Source organism: Poecilia latipinna, unplaced genomic scaffold (assembly GCF_001443285.1).
Source record: "Poecilia latipinna isolate Pla-1442-1.1 unplaced genomic scaffold, P_latipinna-1.0 Scaffold1896, whole genome shotgun sequence".
Classification (NCBI taxonomy): domain Eukaryota; kingdom Metazoa; phylum Chordata; class Actinopteri; order Cyprinodontiformes; family Poeciliidae; genus Poecilia; species Poecilia latipinna.
Window position 1 is genome coordinate 89435 of NW_015114512.1, and position 25381 is coordinate 114815.

Genomic DNA, 25381 nt, shown 5'->3' on the forward strand with positions numbered 1-25381 from the left:
TTCAAGCACACCATCTCAAATATCATAAGATTTTTATTTCTAAGGCACATTTAACACTGAAACAGATTTTATTTTTAAGTATTTAAAATAAACAAAAAAAATGGAAGCAGAAGTTTTTGTAAACAAAATTCTCGTTGAGACCAGCGAGCCACATTGAAGACTTTTGTCGTCCAGTCCTGGGTAGAAAGAGAGACGCAAATGGAAACTATTGAGGTTTTTTAAATGTATTATGTGATTAGCTGATTTATTACTTGTTACGACAGGGTTAGTAGTTTGTTGTGGTCACAAACGAGCTGAACCAAAAAGCAAAGTTCTCGATTTATTGGTCCATCTACATTTCAACCCTCGTGGTTATGAGATACTGGCTGAGCGTGAAAAGAGTCGGTTTAGAATTTATTTCTTTATTAATTATTTTCTTTATTTGCCTTTATGACTTGTTTTCTTTACACTTCATACTTATACATTATTTCAAGCTGTGTGCATACTTCAGTATGGAGCTGCAGGTGAATAAATTGCAGCGTTTCAATAGCTGAGACTTTCCAAAAGATGCTGCCAGTTGCACACAGAGTTGCACTTCATGACCGGGTGATTGAAAACCTCAAATTGCAGTGTTCACAGGTTGCCATTCATTTCAAACTCCATTCAATAGTTTATAATGCTGACAGACACGTCCATCAAAACGGTCACAATCCATCATTCGGAACGCCGGATTTGTCACTTTGAACGGAGAAATATTGCAGGTTTTTGAAGTGGAAAATGTCTTTGAACCCTAATCGCCTCGCTGTATTCTGGAAATCTTTACTGAGCAGAAACAAGAGCCATCCCATTAATTTTCTGCAGCACCGACAGAAAAATCATTAAAGGTTTTGTAATTAATTGGAGGTGCATCGCTGTTCGTCTGAGGAAAAGAAAGGAGAATTAAGTGCTTTTTAAGTGGCACAAAGACGGGAGAAAATGCAAAGTGAGATGCATAAAATGAGATAATCATCAATGCATCAATTATAATTAGGAACAGTTTGTAGATACAGTAATCCTCTTGTGTCTGCAGCCGGAGCACGCTGTTAGTCGGCTCCTATCAACAAGCGGAGCGTATCACATTTCTACCTTACTTTTAATCCACCCTGACTCTGTGCTTCCCCAGAGCAAATGGCTGTGATTGATGGCTAGCTGCCAGACTAATAACCATGTGGTCTTTTCCCTGCAGGTTTTCTGCATTATGGAGACATCTCCAGGGCTGTCAGTAAAGCGGAGGCACGGGCCGTGGGGAACATTATTGACGAGGCTGTCCATGTGATCACACCGAACGCCATACTAGCGCTGACAGGTGGCTTTCGGAGGTACAAGGCTTGTCTCCTTCTTTCAGCGATGAAATTGTAGATGAAATAGAACAGCGCCTCTGCCTTTTTCTTCCCTCTGCTTTTCTTAAACATCTTTCTTGTTATGCACAGGAAAACACGGGTCTCAGGAGGTGTTGATTCCCATTTGAATATCCCTGCTACCTTCTGTCAGAGCAGTAACTGAAGGAGTTAGTTAGGCGTTGAAACTGGATTTTTGGTCTTTTTAAAGGGAAAAAAGCACAGGTCAGTCCTGTTCCGCGCCGAGTCTGGGTCACTCAAATGCATTACATTGTCAGTATCAGGGCGCATGGCGAGTGTTCTTGTAAAGCAACCTGCTGAGTGCAACTTTTTGGTCACAGACAACATCTCCCTCCGCTCCCACCTCTTTGTGCTGCTCTCTTTTTATGTGCACTGCTTTGTGCCCGAGTAAGCAAGGAGCACTCTGCTCTGTGGCGCTGTAAAAATCCAGCCATAACCCAGCAGCGTGTGAGGTAAATAATTCAAGCGCAGTCTGGCAGTGAGGACATGCACTTGCTTCTCAACGGGGGTGAGAGAGCTGCAACGACTTAGCTGATGACCTTTAATGCTGTCTGGGCTACAAACATAATATACACTTTCTTCTCTTTCCTCCATAAACCTTAGAAAGGTTCATGTTTCATATTCTACCTGGTTTTCCTGCTTAGCAGAAAAGGACTTCAGATTGAGCATTAAATGTAAATAAAGCAACTTGCTTAGTCTACATCTCAAATCATCACAATCACTAAATAGTAGCATGCTGTCACCATCCATTCATATAAATATTAATAGTTTTTTTTCAACTTTTAAAGGGATCCATGATTAGTTGTAGACTTTATTTGAGAAATATGTATTTTAGATGTAAAAACAATACAGTTATAATACTGTAGACTGTTTAGTTTTTTATAAATTGTAATAAAATATTGTCACATGAATGCATTCTAGGTAAATTATGTCTAAAGGTCCAACAGCCAAAACAGCGGCGAGTAACGTCATAAAGCCTTTTTAATTTGAACCGGAGCGTGTTGAAATCAATGGGAATGTATAAATCACAAGAGGAAATGAAGGTGAGGAGGACCAAGCAGAGGAAGATCAGAGTTGGTCGAAGAAGCGGGTGTTTTGCTGCTGCTACTACCTTCAGCTTCGTAAATGAATCAATCATATCTCTGGTCAGACTGCGGGATCCGGTAAGTACTTGATTAGCTTTGGGTCCGGTCTTTGTTTGAAAGTAAACGGCAGTAGTTCCGCTGGTACTAGAGCTCCGTTAGCATTCAAGAGCTTCCAGCACTGCTTGTCTGATGTTTCTCCCAGCGTTTTTCGCTCGTTAGCTGGGTGTTCTGTCATAAAAACCGTCAGCATGGCATTTATTTTTAGCTCGTTAAGGTAACGATCACCTGTTAGAGCCTTTGTCGGTTTTGCTCGTGCAAATGACTCAAAGTCTTCTGGAGAGAAATGTTGAGGGCACAAATGTAGGACCTTCAGAAGTTTTGTTCGGTTCTTTCCCACTGGACTCTTCTGTTTTGTTTTTGTTTTTTTTTCGTGTAGGAAGCGATCCAGAATGTTTTTTTAATTACAGCCAACAGTGACACAGTGTGGCATTATCTAAAATTACACCAGTCACACGCAGTATGATAACCAGCGACTCTGGTGAAGTTAGCCTTCCTGTGTTTACGCTACAGATTCCAGTACAGAATGGACCAAAATGCGTCTTCAGCCCATCGGGTGAAAAAATGGAGACCTCCATGGGTGAAAAATATAACAAAGATTACATTTTATTGAATTAATTCTAAGTTTTGGTGTATCAGAAACAGGAATATTTTAGTTCATAGGAAAATTACAACATATTTAGGCCCAACTAATCCTGGTTCACTTTAAGGTGTATTTTTTGAAACACTGAATTTCTATTTACACTCTTAACATTAAAATTTTTTTCATAACATCTGTACCGCAGTATACACAAAGAAAGTTTACAGCATTTTCAAATTAATACAGCATCAAACACCGCCAGAGGAGGAAAAAAAAAGTCAACATCCCTAATCTACAGAAGGACAGATGACAGCTGGAGAGATATCTGATTATGTAAATAATGGCTCCTCGATGAGGGAGTGTTGTAAAATGAGCTGGGGAAAGTGATTAGCGCATCATGGATAGTTAACATCAAGAACGAAGGGGAGGAACTACTTAAGATTTATGGGCCAGCAGCTCGCTGCAGAGTGTAAAGGGGCCTGTGAGTGAGCCGTTACGGATTCAAACTCCACCAGATGAAGCACCCATTTACCTCGCTTTAGATTTATGCGGACTTAAGGAGTCACATGAGACTTCATTGGAGCCGTGCAGAGATGTAGCTGAAAAGTAATGACTTTTACTCCATCAGCCACTAATTTAGCATGTTCTTGCTCAAAAGCAGACAACGCCTGGAACAGTTCAAACACTCCAAGCTGCACCACTAACAATCGTCTGGTTCTCTGCAGTGGGATATATTAGATATCTCTTTGAACGTACTGTCAAAGCTTGATTTAATAACCTATAATTTGAGACTCTCGTTAGCTTTGTGGCCAATAGCCCTTGTCAAAACTTACAAATACAGTGTATCGTATAGCTCCTCGGATAGATATTTTTGGCTCTATCACGTCTTTTATCTCTGGATAAGATGCACAGAAAATAACTCTGCTCCCAAAAGTTTTGCAAAATAAGGGCTGTGCTTCACAGGCTGGAGTTGTCATCCACTTCAGAGGAAAGCAGCATGGCGGGGATTTATTGATGCCACTGACATTAGGCTTATTGAAAGGACAGCTGTGGAAGGCGGGTGACAAGCCTTAAAAGCGGTTTTGTTGGGGTAGGGGGGGGATTAAAAATAGATTAGGCGTGAAAATGCAGCTTCTACCAGCACTCTGCGTGAAAAGGCTCGCACAGTGTCAGTGGAGCGCTGTATTTATTTCAGCATGTTGCCAGCGATTCCCTGCTGTGGATCTTGTGCAACATCAGATTGTCTGGAATATTAACTCAAAGTGACACTGATGAGGGGGGGCGGTGGTAACTGCTCTCCAACGCCTCAAACAGGGGCTGAGTCTTGTGCTTTGTTTGCCTGCAACTGCAGCTCAGATAAGGATTCCTTATCGGCTTAATTCATGGTGTCATGATTGTTCAGCCCAACTCTATTATCAGCTCACAGGAGGGGAGAGCAAAACAACATGTCTGGTCTTAATGTATGATCCAAAGTACTTGGTGTGTCTCCATGGCTTCATGTTGGATCCATAAAATCAGGCAGAGCCGGAGTCGACGCATTGCTCCTGCTGATTCAGCTGCTGGAGCGCGTTCCCGGTAAACGTCGGACTCTGCCAGGTCTGCCCCTGGTCACTGATCTTGTTTGCGGTGTTGAGCCATGATCTTCAGTGAGAAATGAAGATCATGAGTTAGCTCCTAAGCATGATGTCATAGTTCACTGTTGGGCTGTGACGATTCCTCGAATGATTCGAGTTCCTCGATTATTCACATTTCTTGGGGCAAGTTATCTGCCTCAAAGCTTCGGTAAATTATGTTTTATTATTTAGCGCACCGTTTTCCGGCCAGATGATTATTTATGTTGCACAACACTCTCACTTCCGCCTCTTGTTGTTGGTAAGTGTTGGCAGCATAACGTCCAGTTTTTAAGTTTGCTCCATGGAGACTCTATTGACTGATGATAATACCAGGGATTTCATCGTTTTTCTGGGGACCAATAAGCCTCCTTAAATTAACGGGCCCAACGGCTGGAGTTCGGCAGCCTTTCTCCTCCTGGAGCAAGGCGAGAGTTCATCTGTTAAATTTACTGAAGACGAATTCATAAAAGCTGTGCTCAATGCTCAATGGAGAACCTTGAGTTTGTGGTTTTGATGCTCTCAAATAAACCCAATAATTTCATTTTGTCTTATAGACTTATAGACCAAACATAATGAAAACAATCCCAAGACTTAGTGGAGGAACTATTCAACTCTGGACATCTGGGTTTCCATCTCACGCCTGTTACCTTGGTGATCACAATGCACTGAATAAAGATGGTTCTGATTTCTTTTCTGGTACACTTTCTGCTGACTGCAGCTGACTCTCTCCCTCCTGCAGATGACTTCATTCTGTGGATTTTCCATCAGCAGCAGCAACACTTCCCACTTCTTTATTATTCATACATGTCGCCTTGTCGTCCATAGAAATTTGTAAATAGCTATGTATATTTTATAGGCCTAGAGCATACCTGTGAATAATTTAGCACTTTCCCTCACGCAATAAAAAAGTAGACATGCTGAATTCACACCAGGTGTTCAAAATGTTGTTCACTTCAGCTCTGTGTGGCACCACGTGCTGAGAAGCACATGGCTGCTTCTCTACACTTCGCATCAGTGAACAAGCGGAACCTGTTTCAGCCAACAATAAAGAGGAAAATATCTGCTTTGCTACCGAAACTTTGCAATGTGACGTCACGATTTATAATGCAAATATCTTAGCAAACTTGAAATAAGACAAAACTAACTTTTTCTTTTTTTTTAGCAAGATATATAAGCTTTTATTAAGTAAATGATTCCTTAATATTGATGAAAAAGTTCTAGATCCTTTGGCGGCTTATTTAACTTATAACAAGGCATTTTCCCATGTAAGTCAGTGGAACTAATGCCTTTTCATCATTATTAAATATTTACTTTAAACAATCTTCGACATCTTGCTAAAATGTCACTTTTAAGTTAAAGTTAGATATTTGCACTAGAAACTAGACCAAAAATACTTGATAAGACTGTGTTTTTGCAATGCAACATGAAAAGCTAAATATTAAATGTATACCTGATATGTAAAAGAAAAAGGTACAAAGTATTACACTTCACATATAATTAAAAAGCTTTAAAAAGTAGCGAGGGAGAAGGAAGCAGGTCAGCTATGCTAGCTTAACTTTGACAACCTTAACTTGTAGAAGTGCTGCGTTTCACTGTGTGTTTCGCTCCAGTTAAAAAAAGAACAAAACCCACACAATCAACCGCCACTGTGCTCAGACGATCACTTACTGATAATCACAAAAGAAACAGACCCTTTGCTACGGCAACAAGTGGTTTTGAATTGTTCCTCAGTGATTTTTATGTTTGTTTTCCCTTTGCTGTTGCAAACTGCACTAAGTTAATAACATCTCCAGGTTTTATTTGGTTAACAGAATTGTATAAATGTGCAAAATTTCGGGATATTAGCAATAGCTTGAAATGTGTATGCTTGAATAGACATTTTTAATATCTGAAATTAAATAATATATTTGCATTGACCTGACAGATTTTACTAAAAGAAGTTAAAATGTAATGTCAGGGTGTCTTTTCCACAGATTCGTACTGAATAATCACAGAGATCAGGTTGTTCTTGCATCATGAATGTTTTTTTCCCAGCTTTCTCCTCCATTAATGAAGCACATTTAAGCTGCACGCTTGAGTGAGTTTTGCCTGAACAGCAGAAGCCAGCAGTAAAAGTAATTTAACTACATGAGCACACTCTACGTGCTGGAAACATTAGAGAGCCTCAGCTTTGCCAATTAAGCGGGTTGAATTAGAGGAATGACTCTCGCTCCACAGAAAGAAATCTTTGATGCAGTTTAAAACAGTTCAGTCCTACCAGTCAAATGCTTGCATCCTTCTGTCTTCCAGGTGGAATAAATATTCAGAAATAAAAGTCAGACATGTCATGTTAGCTAAACTTCCCATTCTCTGCTTCTTTTTGCTTGTTTTCGTTTCTTTGTCGTTCTTTTTGTCTCCTACTTTGTTCATAGATAAAAATTATAACTCATGAGCTACAAGCATGAGCAAAACAGCAGAAAAAAAACTTGTAAAAATGATGATGTATGCCCTTTATCCTCTGCCGACTCGTGCCGATGTTCCATTAATGCCACCATAACTGTAAGGGCTCAAACTTTTCTTATTTCTGACTTGCTACCTGATTTAGCCATGTGAACCTTTGAAGCTTTCGCCCGCAGCTATCCTCAGCCTCTCTCCATTCCTTTAATGTCACTCACACTGACTGCCGTCAGTCATTTGCCAGTGGCATGAAGGAGAGATCAAACGCAGAGCCTTGTGGATGCAGAAGCTTCTTTGGAGCCGTATCGCCCACAACATTCACTGACATTTTGCTTTGTTGTAGCAGTGACACTGGAGCGTACTTCTGCAGGATTTCGCCTGTTGTTCATCAAAGAGTTTCTGTGGTAAAGTGTGTAATGTGTGCGCGCTACGTAATGATCAGCTTGAAATGAGTCGTTTTGTTTTTTTTTTGGCCGGAAGGGCCAAGTTGATGCGGACAAGTCTATCATAAGCTTTCTTGCCCCCCCACACAAAATCCTTGTGCGTCATTTCTATTAAAGCTGCTATTTTTCTGTCAACTTACTTAAATGGGAGCCAGAAACCTACAAAGAGAGAAAAACATCCTGTGAATCATTGTAGATCATTTTACACTGTAAAACACTTGAGCCGCATTTAGTCGTCTATCTTCTGCTCTTTAATAAATTTATCGAGTTTTAGATTTTGAACAAAAATGTGAGTTTGTGAAAAATTGAGGTTTTTATTCATTTTGTCAAACCTCCAAGAACTTTTAGGTTAGCACTTAAAAAAACTGAAAGGAGAAAGACGGGGGTGGGAACTTTTTCCCAGAATGCTTAGCGGCATGTGTTTTATCCTGAGTGCGTTACATTGATCTGACTCTTGTGTTATTAAGGCAAATGTTTATTTTAATGTATTAAATGTTTCTGAGCTGAATTCATTTTGATAAATAAAATTCATTTTCAGATCAGAATTTTTGTTTATTCAATTTGAAACAAGAATTTAAATGATTCTAAAGTAAAATAGGTATTTATCTTAACTTGACATTGTGAGTGAAAATAATAAAAAAGACAACTTAAATCGACTTAATAAACTTTAATTTCTGAGTTAAAACCAAAACAATTTCCCTGTTGACTTAATTTTCACTTTCAAGCAGCAGGTGAACTTTAGTTTTCAAGTTAAAACACCTTCAAATGTTTTACAGTGTAGAATCATGTTATGGATCAGAAATATTTCAAACATGCAAGTTTTTTTTCATGATATGAACAACTATATTAACTTTTGCAGAGTTTCCGGATACTTCAGTGCCCTGCAAAAAATATTCATAACTCTTGAAACTTTTCCACATTTTGCCTCTTTGCCTCCACAAACTTAAATATATTTCACTGTGATTTTGTTTACCAAATTTTTGCAAATTAAAAATGTGAAACATCAGGCATTTAAATGCATGCAACGCCCTACAGGAAAATTTCTAACCGTTATTTGTCAGATTGAACCGGAAGTATCTGTGACAGCCATTGATTTTCAAGTTTTTTTCTTTATGATTGAACTTTAACTAGACCAATCTGACACATGAATAACCTTTGATTTAAATAATTTTAGTGCTCCTCGCTCTTTATGGTCATTTCAGTTTTTATTTTAATCATGGATTATATTCTGATGATGTCACAATTCTGCTCTACTTTGTGTTTGTTGCATCACATAAGATGTGACATTAGATCAGATTAAAGTTTGAATAAAGTTGATCTTTATTCTGTTGTTACGCAGTCTGAGGTTTTCACTGATTCCTGCTCAGATCAGATTTGTCTGGTCTTGTTTTGCTTGGATTCTCTGCTTGTTTAGTGACATTATTTTACATCTTCAGTTTTTACTAAATGCAACACATCCTGACTCAAAATAAAAACATGAATTATTCAAAGTCTATTAAGTTTGGAAGCAGTGTTGTTGGGTATGCCCAGAGAAATGGAGGAATGATTTCAGAGTTACTGATCCAGGTGCCAGGTAGACGCTCTCACACACCTTTTGTGTGCGTACGGTTCATGTGGGGGTTCTGCTGAGTTTTATCTGACATCTGGTCCTGCAGAAACAGTAATCCTGTCATGATAACCTTACAGGACTGAAACCTCCCGTGAACACAGCTGTACTGATGGATAAAACGTCAATTCAAGCAGAAAAAATTAGAATTGTTTGTACAGGAAGCAAACAAAATATTTAAAACTACTCTGATGCCTGCTGCCTGTTTCAGCCACAGTAGGATTCGTTTTATTTTGAGGATCAAACACTTTATTTACTGAAACAACACTTTGTGTTTTATTTTTAGGGGGAAGGACTTTGGCCATGATGTCGACTATGTAGTGACCACAACAGAGCTGGGAAAGGAGGAAAACCTTCTGATCAGCATCATCGAAAGTCTGAAAAAACAAGCAAGTAGACACTTTCAGTTTCCTGCAAAAGTTTGGGGATTTGTGGCCAAAAAAGCAACAGAAAAAATAATTATTTTCAGATGTTTAGAATATTTTACTGTTTGCAAATTTACTATAATTTGCAAAGTGAAGTTCGAACATCACTGCTCATCTGACAGTTTGCTGTGTCACATTGCTTCACTTTAGATGTGCAAAAATTTATTTCAAACATAACAGTCGTAAAAGGAAGTGAACAAGGAATACAAAAGACACATTTTTGTACCACAATAATCTTAATATCCCCCTGAATATTTAAGGTAACAGTTGTTTAAATATTATTTTACCTATCAAATGTACAGCTTTATATATATTGTGCCAAACTAGATAAAGGTGAAAATATGTTGAATATTATTTAATCTAAAGAAGTTGTCATCGAATGCAAAAACAGCTTTTTATTAATATTTTAATAGTTTTATCAACACATTCCTCCACAAACGGCCCTTTAAAGACATTTGTGATCTTTATGTGAAATAGTTTGGCAACCCTGCCATAAACTCATATTATGTTTTCCTCATTATTAAATCAAAAAAGGAAAATTACTTTTTCATTGTGTTTTTTTTTGTCATGGATTCGCCAAACACAGATATGCCTAAATATTTGCATTTACACATTTGTGCCATTTCTCACCCATATTTCTATATCTTATGAAAATGACTTTCTTAAATTTTGACTTTAACTCCTCATTTAACTTCTTACATAATTTTACACCATGAATTATAAAACAAAAGCTATTACAAATCCTTTAGTTTAAATAATTAAAAAATAAAATAAGTTGTAGGCAATTATCTTCAACTAAAACTTCTTGACCTCAATTAATATTCCACTCAATGCGTCTCTAAAAATTACATTATAAAGCAGAAAGAAACTTTTCAGTAAAGCTCTGCTGTTTCAGAGACGCATTGAGTGAAATGTTTGGAAAGGTGAGACGCGTGCAAAAAGTCAACACATTTGCTCCGTACCTGGAACCTACACAAAATCTCTCACATGTCAGCAGATGAGGCAATGCATGAACTGAACCGCAAATCTTTCAGACACGTTCACAGAAAGAAAGAAAGTCTGCAACACTGGATGCATTCAAAAACACTGTTTCATTATCAACACCAAAGCACTGCTGACTTTAAGAGATGTTAATAAATACTGTGATTTTCCTGCATCGTGTGCAGCGGCGACAGCTGCTCCTCAGCAGACACCCCCCCTGTTCTCCAGCTGTAAGAGCACATCTCAAACACTCGGGAAAAAAAAAATATATATAAAAATATATATATATATATATAAACCTCCCCCTGTGATGCAGATGTGTGAATAGTAATGTGCCAAAAAAAAAAAAAGGTCTAAACCAGATTGTCAGCACCTGCCCTGGAACGTCTTCTGTGCTGATGTGTGAAAATGGAGTTTGTTACAAATGTTCACCAGCCATGTCTGTCTGCCAAGAATAATTCAGCTGAGCACTGATCATGTTCGAAGCTCAAATCTTTGCTCCAGGCTTTTTCTTCTTTATTTTCAAACCGAATAGCCAAGTTTTACCCCAGATTGTGTGAAAGTAACACAAAATTTAAAACTTTCACAAACAAAAAATTTAAAGCGGCGGAACATACTTTCAAATATTCATACTATATCTCGCCTTTGAAGTTTTATTTATTTATTTTTTTAACTTAGTTGGAGTTTCTAAGGAGTGAAATGTTAGAGTTCATGTGATCATCAGCTATCAAAAATCCTGAAATAATTTTTATTAATAGTAACAAAGCTGGCCTCTTTTCACCTGAAGAACATTTCCAGGATTAGCGGACTAATGTCTCTGCTAGATCGAGAGCACACGTGCCAAACTCGAGGCTCGGGGGCCAAATCTGGCCCGACCATGTTTTTTATGTGGCCCTCCAAAGTCTAGCAGGACACATAAATAAAACCTTCAAAATAACAGTTCTGTGCTTAAATATTGTTTTATTAATACAATTTAATCAGTTTTCATCTGTAAACTGCCAAATTACATGAACGTGAAAATATATTTAACATTATTTAACTTAGTTAAATAATGTTAAATAATGGCAGGAATGGCTCTTCATTCACATTTTAGCAGTTCTGATGTTAACATTCTGATGTGTAACAACAGCTGTTGGATGTTCTACGACTTTGTGTTTTTGTAAAGCACTTTGAAATGCTTGTAGCTGAAATGTGCTAAACAAATAAACTTGACTTGACTTAAGCTGTAGGGATGGATTTGACCAGAGTTCACCTGGTTGTTAAATGGAGCGAAGCAATTTACAGCTATTATAGCAGATTCCCATTGAAGCTTTCTTTTTGTTCAATTCACTTGAAGGAAATAACAAGAGTTGTGGTACTTAAGTTATCTGAAATTGAAAGAATTAAAAAGATGTGGCTGAATTTAATAATAGATAACACACAATTGGTTATTTCACAAACTTGTTGCAGAGCGTTTAAGGCCATAGATCGCTCTGGAGACCCTTTAATGGAAAATGGATCCTTTAATCGAAAGAGGGCCAGATGGAAAGGTGGCTGAAAGGATGAAAGACGGAGAGCATGAATGTAAAAGGCAGGCAGCTGATGAAAGCAGAGCCATTAGAAAACGATAAAGTAAGAAAATGTGTCAGCCAAAGATAAAACATGGAGAGTCACAGTGTTAATAGCAGGTTATGTTTACATACACTTGATGTTTTAATTAATAGCTGGATTAAAATGACGACAATTACTTTATTCTAATTTAACAATAATTTGACAAATATCGTTGTGCCGCAGGGGAGTCTAATTTAAGCGCCGCATGGAAACACATTCCTCTACGCTGAGAACAGGACGTAATTGGAAATAAATGAGACTTTTTAAAAGACTTAGAGAATCTGTTGAAGGGATTTGTCACAAATCGTCTGTTTTTATCTTTAATTTGTTGCCATAAATGTTCAGCTGGGTGGTCAGAAATGTTCAAAGCACACCAGTACTCCAAAAGTACTTTTATACATTACCAACACAAAGTAGGGTGTAGTTGTGGAACAAAACATGGCATAGAAGCGGACTACAATGCAGGGAATTCTGGGTAATTACAACCAAAAGAGCCGCGAGAATCGCTGGGTGCAAAAGAGAAATCCCACAACTGCTGAAATCTAACGCCACTGCATTTTAGTTTGATTTCATGAAGAAGGGAGTGGCACACATGTCTTCTTCTGAGGTTTTTGTTTTTTGTTACCTTCAGCGGTTCTCGGTGCAGCGCCCCCACAGGCGAGGAGGGGAACAGGATTTTCAATTTGTTTTGTTTTTATAGCATTTATTTTTGGTTACTTGGCTTACAGGTATGGGTCATACATGCAGAACTGGCTCTCATGAGGTAGTTTATGGTCTGGTCCAAGTATCTTGCTCAGAAATCAATTCTTTTTTTAAAAATGTTGTTACATCTGACCAGTTGACAGACTTGTGTTACTTTGTTTGTGTTGTGTGAATTGAATGAATCTGAGGCTTGTTTCTTGGTGTTGGTGTGAAGAATTACCAGGTATTGTTTGTTTCCGTCTTGCCTTCAGGTGTTTTTCCAAGCCACAGTGTCAAACCCGGAGCAGGGAGAATCCTTACATAGGCGAGCTTATTATGGGATGTTCCATTTGTGATGCTCTGCCTAATGGTGTTTGTGTTTGGTACAACATTAAAAAAAACCAAAAAAACAAGAAGAAATGCATGCATTTGCAACCAAACAACTTAATTGTATTTTAGATACGGGCATTGCTACATATTCTTTGTGTTTCTGTTGTCTGTAGTTAAATTGTTTGTGACTAAACTCCAATTAATGTTAGTTGGTCTTGTGGCAGGAGCGTCCAGCATAAAGCCTGGAGTATTTGCTCTCTTCTGAATGCTACACCTCCACAGCTGACTTTCTCATTTAATGTGGTTCCAGTTAAAACTTTTGCTTTTGTGAATATTTGTTTTCCATAATCCATTACTCTGCAGTTTGCGCCTTACTTGCCAGGTAGAAAATAAAACAAGCACCATCTTCTTTTTTTTAGGATCGACTGTTTAGCCATCTTATTAAGCAGCTAATGATGTGTTGCTAATGTTAGATCCCGTTCTCTATGAAGTCATAGCCTGTTCTAATGTATGTGTGTCTTTTTCCTATGTGATCTTTAAAACCACATAACCTGAAAAGAAACTGGATTTGGATGTAGTAGAGTTAACCCAGCATTAATCAGTGACAATCTTTATTCATTCATCATAGCCTGATTCTAAATTTAGCCAAATTAATCATCAGTTATTTAATCATCATTTCAGAGCCCATTAAACAAAACTCTCCTTAACCAACTGACTGTCAGAATAATAGATCTTACATTGTTCAATCATGACCTTGAAAGTTTGCTATAAATCTCCTAATTCAACAGTAATAAAGTATATTTTTGCCTTTGTATGTTTCCAGTTGTTTGAGGGTGGAAGACCATCTTGCCATCATCATAATTTTACTTTCCCCTTGTCAGATTAAGTTTAGACTCCAAAGCATTAAAGGTGACCTGTTCTGCTTCCTTGAACAGGTTAGGATAGATCTTTTAGTCTGCTCTGTTCTGAACATGTTGAGCTCCTTTCAGAATGAGCTCTTGTCAATTTAAATCCAAATAAGCCGCTGCTGGCCACGCCCTGCAACTCGACGTTTACTCTTGAAAATGAAAAAGATTCGTAATTATACAACTGTAAATATTTAAAAAGCAGAAAAATGAAGCCTCCTGCACAAACAAGAATGTCGCAAGTGGTTTCGGGATGGTAAATCAACAACAAATCACTTGTCTTCCAGCAGCCATTGTACAGCGCGTACAGCGGTAAAACCAGCTGGTGCTCAGTTTGGGTTGCTATGCAACGGGCTGGGCTTTGCTGGGGTTGCTAGGTGAAGGGCAGTGACTTCTGGTTTGCGACGTTACATTTGGAAGGTTTTTGAAACGGCTTGTTTTCCAGACACCAAAAAAACATTAACTTACCATCAAAACAGATGCGCTTGGGCTGCTTTCAGAAGCAGGAGAAGCCCAGACAGAAGTACAAAAAAGTTCAAAGCGTTAATGTTTTGCACAACAATAATGCTATTTCCAGCCAGAAGAACTAACTGACTTAAAATCACTTAAGTCATTTTCCAAGAGTTGGTCTCCAAGGAGCTTTGTTTGTCAGCTTTGACACTGATCCAGAGTCGTGTTGAGATGTACAGTATGAAACGGAGTGGTGAGGACCGGGGGCATTGTTCTCACTGAATGCTGTTCTATACATAGTTTGAGACGGTTATAACAGGAGATAAGTGCTTCACAGACCTGCACCGTCTAGCTACTCTCGTCTTTTTGCACTCATTGGGTTTAAAAATAAATCCCTCCATCTTCATTCTCTGTTTCAACCACTGCGCCTTGTGTCTGCACCCCACCAGAGGTCTGTCCTTATGATAATTACCTCCTACTTACTGTCTGCTATCACTGGGAGCTCACATCTTGCAGCCATTTCCATTCACGTAGGGAGACAGAGCAAGGTGAAGGTGTGAAAGTGTGTGCGGATATGCGAGGACAGTGAATTAGATGGATAGGGCAGGTGTTAAAAAGGCTTTCAGAGCCTAAGAAAGGACAGCGTGATACGACTGGAAGCTTTCTTCTCAGCGGTGCTGGCAGAAAAGGGATGAGGAGAGAGGGACTGCTCTGCAGGGACGAGGACACGAGAGGTAGTGATTAAGTGGAGGTAGCAAAGGTTGACTTTAAGTCGTGTAACCTTGTCATCTGCAATCGAGCCCCCGGGGGCCGTCGTGTCTTCACTCAGGCCTTGTGTCACAGAGAGGCCTAACACATCCGCACCCCGTCCAGTCCATCCAGCTCCCCTTGTACAGCCTGAAGATAAAAATACTTCCATCTAAAAATGTCCTTTAAAAAGGGGTTCATCATTTTTACCCGCCCCCTTCTGATGCTGGTATTTAGGAAGCATGACTTGGGGGCAGAGTCAAGGTCAGCCAGGAATGTCTTTATCAGACGGATGAGTTTCAGCTTCACCTGGCTAATGGCGATGGACGTCCATGTGACGCCACCGATCATCTTTGTCTCTAAATATTGTCCTCTGTGGCACCAAGTTACTTCTGAAGCCTTATCAGTAACTGAGTTTCAATTACAAAACTGGGCAGAACTTTGTCTCTATTCTGCTACTGTCCAAAAAATATACAATTTTGCAATTATGTTGTTTCTATTAAACACAATTAAAATCACATGATTATGTTTATTTACGTGATAAGTCATTAAAGAACATGGCGCGCCACCGTCCACTCGTCTTCTTTTTGGTTTGTGCCAGTGGCAACATCCAGTTGTTGATCACAATTCATGATGGGAAAGTGTTTCCAATACAGCCAAAAAAACCACCTGAGCCTAGAACCCAAACCTTTATCAACAAACGAGGATTTTTATTTTAATTTCCATGGATCCATTAAGAAAAATTATTTTCAAAATATCAAATTGTGCAGTTATTGCTCCTAGATACTGAGATCTTAGTCTGGTCACTTCTGCCTATTTTGAGCTCCTTTCAGAATGAGCCATTTTAGGGACTCTGTCACTTTAAATCCAAATAAGCTTCTCCTCGTTGTGAAATTATGAAACCGAACATCTTTGAAAAGCAGAAGGTACGCCTCCTGCACAACCAAAGCAAACACAGCAAGTTGTTTCTGAACGGAAAGTCAACAACGAAACACTTGTCTTTTCCAGCAGCCATTGTACAGTGGTAGAACCAGTTGACCAAATGTGCTGGAGTTCTGCTTGGATTGCTAGGTAACAGACTAGGCTTTACTGGAGTCACTAGTGGCACTGTTACTAATTTGTGACGTTACATTTGGAAAGTTTTTGAAACGGCTCATTTTCCAGACACCAAAAAACATGAACTTAATGCCAGAAAAATGGCTGTGTTTTTTTTTTTTTTTTTTTTTTTTTGAAGCAGTAGAGATCAAAATGGAAGTATAAAAACATACAAAATGTGAGTTTTGCACAATATTGGTCAAAATTTAAATATTAATAATATATTTACGGATGACAACTTAAGCTTAGAATATGGAACATTTACGTCATCGACTGAAGTTCGGTTGTGCTGTGTCTGTTTTAAATGAAAAAATCTAACATTTTAGTTAATATAAACCAACAAAAGCTCTCCATACAGCTGGGGTTGTTTAATCAAAATGAATCTTTTTAGGACCTAAATGAAAGTTACAGTTACGAAATGTTCCACTTTCATTCCAGTAATCAGCCGCTTTAGTTCTGGCAAATCTCTGCTTCAAAGTTGCAGTGCAGTTCAAACAGTCCAGGCCAAAGCACATTAATCTACAAGGCGATTTTTTTTATTTTATTCATTTTTTTAAGCCTCAGTTTTTGTGAGTCAGAGGGAATTCGAGATGAGATCAGAGCGCCTGGCGGGCCCTGACGACGTATCGCTCATCTTTTGGTTCCAGATGGCTGCTGTGGCCTCTCGTCATCCTCCCTGAAGGAAAGGACCCGGGAAACCAGGCTAATACAACACCGTCGTCTTCAGATCACCTTTTCAGAATGCTTGTTTACTCAACTCTTATTATTATTTATTTTTAAACCACTGCTCAAAGAAAAGGCTTTAGGGAAAAGTTTATCCTCCCGCCGAACTCTTTTATGATTCTCTGTGTAAACGGTTCTGGTAGAATAAAATTGCGCTCGGATGCTGGCTAACGCTACCTGCTGTGAGTGAGATGATTACAGAGAGCTGTTGGGCTAAACAGTTGCTGGAAATGCTGAGATGGAGGAACTTCATGACATTTGTTTTATGGTGGATTTCTTGGTGACCGACTTAGAGCTGTTAGGTATTGAACTGTGTTGACGGTTTAGTTTGTAGAGACATAAAGGTTAAATCTCACAGAACAATCCAGTGAGTTTTATATAACAGTTTGAACAGTGTCTTGTGTGCATTGCTGATGTTTCAGCTGCTGAATATTCTGCTTAGTATTTTATTTATGCACAAAGCCTTGAAGAAGTAAACATCCGTCCATCTACACTGGCTCATCTTTGCAGGGTTGCATTGATGCAAATCTGAAAAATAATGCTGCATGATTTTTTGTTTTACTTTTAGAAATTTCTAATTTTTTACCATTTAGTTAAAGATGCACCTTAATCTAACTCCAGATATCTGAAGAGTTCCCTTGATCAAAATTATATTTCAGCTATTTGCTTAAACAGTGTTTGTGATACACTAACTGTGAAATATGTTATTCTGGATATCTAAAACATAATTTTTTAATATCAAACATTTATTTTATTATTTCTGTCATGTTTTAGGTTTGACTAAAGTTTTGATATTTTGTTATTTTTACATGGTTCTGTCTTATCTTTATGTTTTTATTTAATGCGATGGCTCGTCGTCTTCGTGTATTTCGGTGTTGCGTTGTAAGGGAGTGACGAGTGCGTACAACCTGGTGCTTCACAAATAAACTTGCCAGGATATTATTCTAAAGTTTTAAAATCATATTTATGCCTGTAAGTCACATATATAGGAGATATAATGTGCTCTCTTTGGTTCACTTTCTTTCTAAGTAGAATGTTTTCTTTTTCACTTCAGTGAATTCCTCTAAGATTTACTTAAAACTGCGTTGCAGACCAGGTTTCGTTTGCTTGGTCTGCATCAGTATGTGAGTTTTCACATGTGCCTGAATGAAGCGAGAACTCTGGTTTACTGAAAGTGAACCAAACGGATATAATGAGAAAGATTTAGGACTACGGTTTTGGTTTTCTTCCAACAGAACAATGATCCTAACCATGCAAGCAAAGCTATAGTGAAACGTATACGAATGGCCAAGTCAAAGTCCAGAGCTAAGTTATGCTTACTGTCCAGTTTCACTGTAATTTAGATGTTTGCAAAGCAAAAAGTGCAAATGTTTTGTTTTCCAAAGATTAAACACAAATGCATTCCAGTGTTTTTATATTGTACTTAAAATTGCATGATTTACTTTCCACACTATAATTATGTGCGACTTCATTGCACAAATTGCAGTAAAATACATCACTTCAAAAAGTTAAAGGCTTATTATTCCTTTTGCAAAGCATTGTGTTTTCTTAATACTGCCCATGTGAAATGCTCTGCAACTTTGGTTGGTTCTGCTGTCAGACTTGGGGAGGATTTTATTTTCAGATTTGTCAGTATTTTCATGCTTTTATGCCGTCATCCCAGCCTCATCTCAGTTGGTACTTTTAGTGCCGGCAGCTACACTGTTATTGAGCATCAGGCGAACTTTAAGAATCCCAGTCCTGTCCTATTATTGGAGGGTGAATGGTTATCTTTAATTGCAGAGAGTTATCAGGGATGCAGACAAGGGGTGACAGGGAGAATTTCTCCCGACAGTTGCCCAAGAAATGACTCCACTTAGAAAGATAATTAGAGAGTGGAAGTAAAGAGGGCCTGCCGGTTTCTTTGAGGTTTTTCCTCCCCATCTGTCACCCAGGTTTTCCAAACTGCCCTGGATTTCTCATCGCCTTGTGAGAAACATTGTTCCTTTCCAGTGACCTGTGCTCAGGAGCAGCAATTCACGCTATGCTGACACGGTGTTAAATGTTTTGTAATTACCCTCTCTCATCAGATGAGCAGGCAGAGAGCCGGCCTCCCGGATTTACTTCCTCGCTTATTGGTCCTTAAGGAGAATGTGGCAAGTTTATGGGCAGCGTGAGGAAAGTAGCATCCAAACAATCATGGTGGCCGCTGGAATTAAATGGAAAATCTGTAATCTAAAGCTCACTAACTCTTTGGGATCTAGGAAAAACCTTAATCTTCCAGAGAGCGTCCCTAAAGAAATCAGTCTATTGACTTTTTTTGTTTGTTGCCCCAATCTAAATTGTACACTTTGTACTCAACTGTGCTTTACTTTTTTCTGCAGTGCTGAGCATTTTAATCCTTAAAAACGATGTTTTCAACTTTAATCTATATTTCTCTGTTTCTCAATAGCCCAAACATGTTTGACTGTTTTTTACTGCATCATGTAAAAATAATTAAATCCATATATGTTTTATCTTTTTTTAATACTTTTACAAATCAATCATGGTCGACAAAGTTTGACTTATTTGACAAAAGAAAATAATGACAATTAAGTAATATTTTGCTTCATACCAAACGTGACTTGAGTGTCAGGAGCGTCTGGTTTACATTCAAGGTCTATGTGGAAACCATCGAGGGGCGCTGTGACGCGTTTCGTACGTCTGGCACTGCGCGATCGGAGCGTTTTGAGTGTCCAGGGCCTCCGACTCAGAAGTTAGAAAATCTGAACTTTTGCCATTGGAAGCGGAGCGTCAACCAATCAGAGAGTCTCTGTGTGATGCAGTGGCCTGTCGTTGGTGTCCTGCCAGGAGATGCAGCCACCGTTAGCTGGTCATCAAACTTTGCTCTGGTCAGACGAAAACAGCGCTCATAGTGACCCTTGACAGCACCCAGCTGGCTTGTGAAGCTCACAACACCTCTGAATTATCTGCTGAATTCAAACACTCACCCTAAAGGCCACGTTCTGTTGATTTCAGTAAATAAAACCTGCATACTATCAATATTTTATTTGCCATTTTTCAAAGTAACCAGGAGAGGAAAAAAAGGCAAGAGGTTCCTTCTGAAGAGCGTTAGGCCGTTATCAGCTGCCGTTGCTTATTCAATAAAAACTGAACACAAAATGTTCAGCAAAGTCATGTGAGCCTCTGTTGTGATGCAGAAGCTTTCACTACGTAATAATTTGGTGCCACTCTCTCAACTTCATCTACCATTATACAAGGAGAGCGGCAACAGAAAACATCGTTTCGTCTAGAGCAAAATGTCAAGCGTCTGACTGCAAAGTCAACTTGAAGCGTCAGATGAGTTTTTGACACACGAAACGCGTTCAGTGTGAACGCAGCAATATGCAGCATCAAGCATCTTTACAAGCCTTTTTGCTTTTGTTCTGATGCGTTTGGGTCACATAGCACATCTACTTCCTGAACAGTCTGATGGTTTTGCATTTCCACGCTTTTCAAACCATTACGTAATGTAATAGATGAGCAAAGTACCTTCAAGACTCTGACCACTTTTAAGGCCTTTAAAGTGACCATCATCAACTGCTGTAATTATTACACATTCTGTAAAAAGACCTTTCTTCCTCTTTCCAGAAGTAGTTATATCTTTAGTTCTTTGTCTGAAAAGTCCACACATACTATCTCTATGATAATTACTGTCAACAAACTCATCACTCATACATATTTGTTTGGTTTCTTTTCTGAACCTTGTGGCAACACCAGATAATAAAAAAGAAGAAAAAAACTAATTGCCTGCAGCAGTGACATCCACTGGATAAATTAAAATTAGTTTTGCTGGGAGAAAAAAAAAACGCAGACCAAAGTTTTTGTATAAATCCTGCGGCAGTGTAATTCACAGCAAATTTCATGCCAGTTATTTGAATAATTATCAGTCCTACTGACCATCAACAATAAACAAATATCAGTCTAGACACTGGCTCTCATTTACAGGCCTCAGTTACTGAGAGGATGTTGAGACTTCATCTTTATTCATCAGCGCTCACAAGAAAAAAGAGACAAATTAACCTCAGCATCACTGCATCCACTTGTCAACAAGATTTTGTCGCTGAATTCTACTCCTTCCTTAGTTCACTGCTTTAAAATGGTAAATATATCCAGCCTCGTTTAAAGAAACATAACCTTGATGCAACCACTTCGAACACCGGAGGGTCTGTGTCTGAACTGCATTTTATCTCCAAGATTAGACTCGGTCCGGCTCTGAAACATTCCCAGCTGCAGTATTTTCTAGGAAAGCATTCGAGTTTCCAACAAAACCGCACTTCTCTCTCTACAGCTGAAATTTTACAGCAACATGAGATTCAGTAAAATTTCTGTTGCTAGAAGCCAGGACTTTTTAATAGTGTTACGGTATTTACACAAACATTCTTGCCAAAAATGTGTTGCATAACCTAAAAGCTGTTAATAAAACCTTTTGCTTCTGTATGTAAAACGTTGTGTCAGAAAACTGCAAGTCGAAAGTTTGGAGCTGAATCTAATTGCAAAGTTGTTGCAAGACTTGAAAATTGTTGACGGATGCTCTCCATCCTCTCTGATATAACTAGAGATATTTTACAAGAGAAAGGAAAAGTCTAAAAGGTCACTTTAAAGCTTTGAGAATCTGGGAGCTTTGCTGCAAAATGTGCTTCTGCAAAGAACCGACTTGGTGACATGAAATGAATGCTAGCCACTATTTTCAGAGGTTTATTCATATGTAAAATCGTGTGCATTATTTTCCTTCCACTTCACAGTTACACACAAAAATAAAATCACACAAAAAATAAATTTAATTCGAAGTCCAGTGGGTGTTTAAACTTTTACAAGGCAGGTTTTTCTATTTTACATATTAGGGCCATATTAATATATATATATATATATATATATATATATATATATATATATATATATATATATATATATATATATGTGTGTGTGTGTGCGTGTGTATGTATGTATAAAACTAAAATTATGAGAAAGTAATAAAATTACGAGAACAAAGTCAAAATAAAATTGAAATAATGAGAATAAAGATATGTATTGAAAATAAAATAGTCATATTAATAATATTAAACCAATAAGGAAATTTAATGTTTTTGCTGTTCTTTTTCTTTAGAAATGATCCTTTATTATTTGAATGTAAACTAATTACAACCCCCACATTTGAAATCTACAGCATGATTTCATTTTCAGAGTGAATCCACTACAAATGAACAGTTGAGTATTTTGGACCAGAGAGGAAACATGATGGAGTTTTCACTCTTTTAGCCTCAAGGCTGAAAGAGTTGTTCATCCTTTCCATAAGACGCAGTATTTTTTACTTAAACTCTTTGTTTCTCTCCATCAGGGTCTTCTACTCTTCTCTGATTACCAGGCGTCGACCTTTGACTTATCGAAGCTTCCCAGCCACAGGTTTGAGGCCATGGATCACTTTGCGAAGTGCTTCCTGATCCTGCGTCTGGAGGGCAGCCGGGTGGAGGGAGGCCTTCAGAGGGCGCAGGGCGACGGCCGCGGGTGGAGAGCGGTGCGCGTGGACCTGGTGTCGCCGCCGGCGGACCGCTTCGCCTTCACGATGCTCGGCTGGACCGGCTCCCGGGTAAGGAAGCTTCTCACCATGTAGACGTGGGTTTTTAGTCTCCTTACTGATTATTTTCTAATGAGGGCGTCATATTGAACGTTAGCCCATCATAAGGGTAAAAACTTATTTCTGAATTATACGTAAAACAAAGTGTTGGCTTTAATTCCCTCTTCCACAGATGTTTGAGAGAGACTTACGAAGGTTTGCTCGACTGGAACGACGGATGCTTCTGGACAACCACGCCTTGTTTGACAAAACAAAGGTACTGTTTATTTTAGGGTGCACAAAAATGTGCTTTCAGTCTAAAACTTTATTTATTTTCATGTTTATTCATACTGGTTGTTTCATTTGGATCCAGTTCACTGCAAAAATAAAATCTTACCAAGTATTTGTGGTTTAGTTTCTACTGCAAATATCTACACTTGGAATAAGACAAAAGGAACTATGAAGTAACTTTTCAGCAAGAAATAGGAGCTTGGTTAAGTCAATAATTCCTTAATATTGATGGAAAAGTACTGGTTTCATTAGTAGGTTATAAAATAAAATAATCTGCCAATGGAACAAATGCTTTTTCGTATATATTAGGGGATTATTGAGTTAAACAAGCTCCTATTTCTTGCTGAAAAGTTACTTCATAGTTCGTTTTGCCTTACTTCAAGCATTATTTGCATTAAAAATTAGACCAAAAATACTTTTGCAGTGAAGAACTCGCTTACAGAGAGATCTGTTTTGATAAAACAAAATTACAATCACAGAAACAAAACAAGAACGAGCCAAAAACAAGAGCAAGTTTCATAAGACGGTCTCTTTTTGTCTTAAAACACATTTGAATTTCTCTTCTTCTTTAAAAAAATGCTGATTATAAGAGCAGTCATTTAAAAAAAAGGACACCAACATTTTAAACAAAGTAAAAACGATCTGGTCAACGTCTGTAGCCACCGTGAAGCTACATGCTGCTCCAGTTTTTGAATTGATTTAGATTTATGCAAAGTGTGTTGGTTTCTGAGATCTTTTATCGTTCCTTTTGTTATCAGAGGGTTTTCTTTATGATTCTTGATTCTACAGGTCCAGTGATATTCAGGCCTGGGTGTGGCTAATGAAATTAAACCAAAAAATGTTTATAATTGCAGTGAATTCATGATCTCATCAATCATGAAAACTGATGTCAGTCTGTTATGTTAGTCTGGTATCAATTTAACAGAAGCGATCTATAATGGGAACATACATTTTTAGATCATTCTACCTGAACTGGAAGAGTATCTCATTAGAAATCGTTTTAAATACAGTTTGTTGTTGTATTAACTGGTTTAACAATGTTTTGTGTCAGTAAAGATCCATGCATGCTTTAAATCGATCAGCTGGAAACAACGTCTCTGCTTTCTGTATTCTTAGATCCTGAACCAGCTCATGTCTGCATGGTAACTTTAAAGACGCCAACATTTGGCTTATTATTCAGTAAACTGACGGGAGAACAAAGAAATACACGAGAACCATCAATCTGGCTGACGGCCATCTTCCAGCCTCGGTTTTTTTCCTGAGCTTGCGACTTATTTCCGATGCATGGAGCAGACAGGCGAGCCGATTGGGTTTGGAGTCGAGTGGGACAAGGGTGTTAGGTGGATCAGCGTGCAGATCGACAGGGAAGAAACCCTGTCACTGCAGCGTCCCGTCAGCGGCTCCCCGGGGACGGAGGTCAGAGTCCCGGGATCAGCGGGCGGCAGCTCCCTGACAGATATTATACACGGCCAGCCAACTCAGATGGCGTTTATTCAAATGCAAGGGCAGAGCTGCGCCTGCTGACAGTGCAGTCACCCATGCGCTGGGGTGGGTAAGAGGGTAAAACACACAAACAATCTTTCCTTTCCTTCCCGTTTTGCTGAGTTCTTTACTTTGTCTGATGCAGTCGCCGCTTTGTCGACGGCTGAAGCGTCACTTCTTCTCTGAACCGCCAAGGTCAGCAGAAAGCTTCACATGTTGCTCTCAGAAAGCTCTTCACGACCCGTTTCTCATTCCGAGCCCAACATCACAGCCATAATTAACCTAATGAAGATCAATTAAGTGTCTCTGCGTCTGTCCTTCCTCCGCCTTCACACAGCTTGGCTCGTGTTCGTTCGTTCTCACTTTTTTTCTGTCCATACTGGCTGCAGTTAATTGGTTGAACGTATGGCTTAGGACAACGTGATAATAGGGCTTTCATCTTTTCCGTGTCCTTTCTAATTGGCCGTCAGTTTTGAAGGGACTTCTGCGTTGCTTGTGTGACTGGTGTCACAGAAACAGGGGGAGCGATGAAGACTTATGTCTGATTAAAAGGGAAACATCTCAGCTAAGGACCAAAGGCGGTCGTTTAGAGGACTTTAATCATCCGGGTCTCTGGGAGACTCTCAATGGACACCAGCTGGTCTCTGTCTTATTATAAAATGCTTTAAAAAAGATTAGAAGTCTACAGCATCCTAATGATCTCCACTCAATTATGAACAGACTCTGGGGAAGTCCTTGAACCGCCCTGGGAGTGTCGCACAGAAACACGCTGACTTGGGGTTCGTACATGTCAGATACATTCCTGATGTTACACATTCACTGAGAGTCAGTTTTACTGGCAGAGAAGGCGGTTATTGGCCGTTGTCGAAACATAATCCAAACCAATTACAGAAAATAACACTACAACACAAAG

General features: G+C 38.8%; 1 protein-coding gene across 1 annotated transcript in view; it reads left to right on the plus strand.

The window, feature by feature from the left end:
* The window catches only part of dntt (deoxynucleotidyltransferase, terminal), a 72303-nt gene extending 47793 nt beyond the window's left edge, over nt 1-24510 (plus strand). Inside the window, exons 7-12 of the mRNA XM_015015258.1 lie at nt 1205-1337; nt 9483-9585; nt 22480-22728; nt 22889-22989; nt 23776-23797; nt 24280-24510. Of these exons, the coding sequence (XP_014870744.1) occupies nt 1205-1337; nt 9483-9585; nt 22480-22728; nt 22889-22989; nt 23776-23797; nt 24280-24510 (839 nt within the window). The remainder of the gene's footprint in view (nt 1-1204; nt 1338-9482; nt 9586-22479; nt 22729-22888; nt 22990-23775; nt 23798-24279) is intronic.
* The last annotated feature ends 871 nt before the right edge of the window (nt 24511-25381 follow it).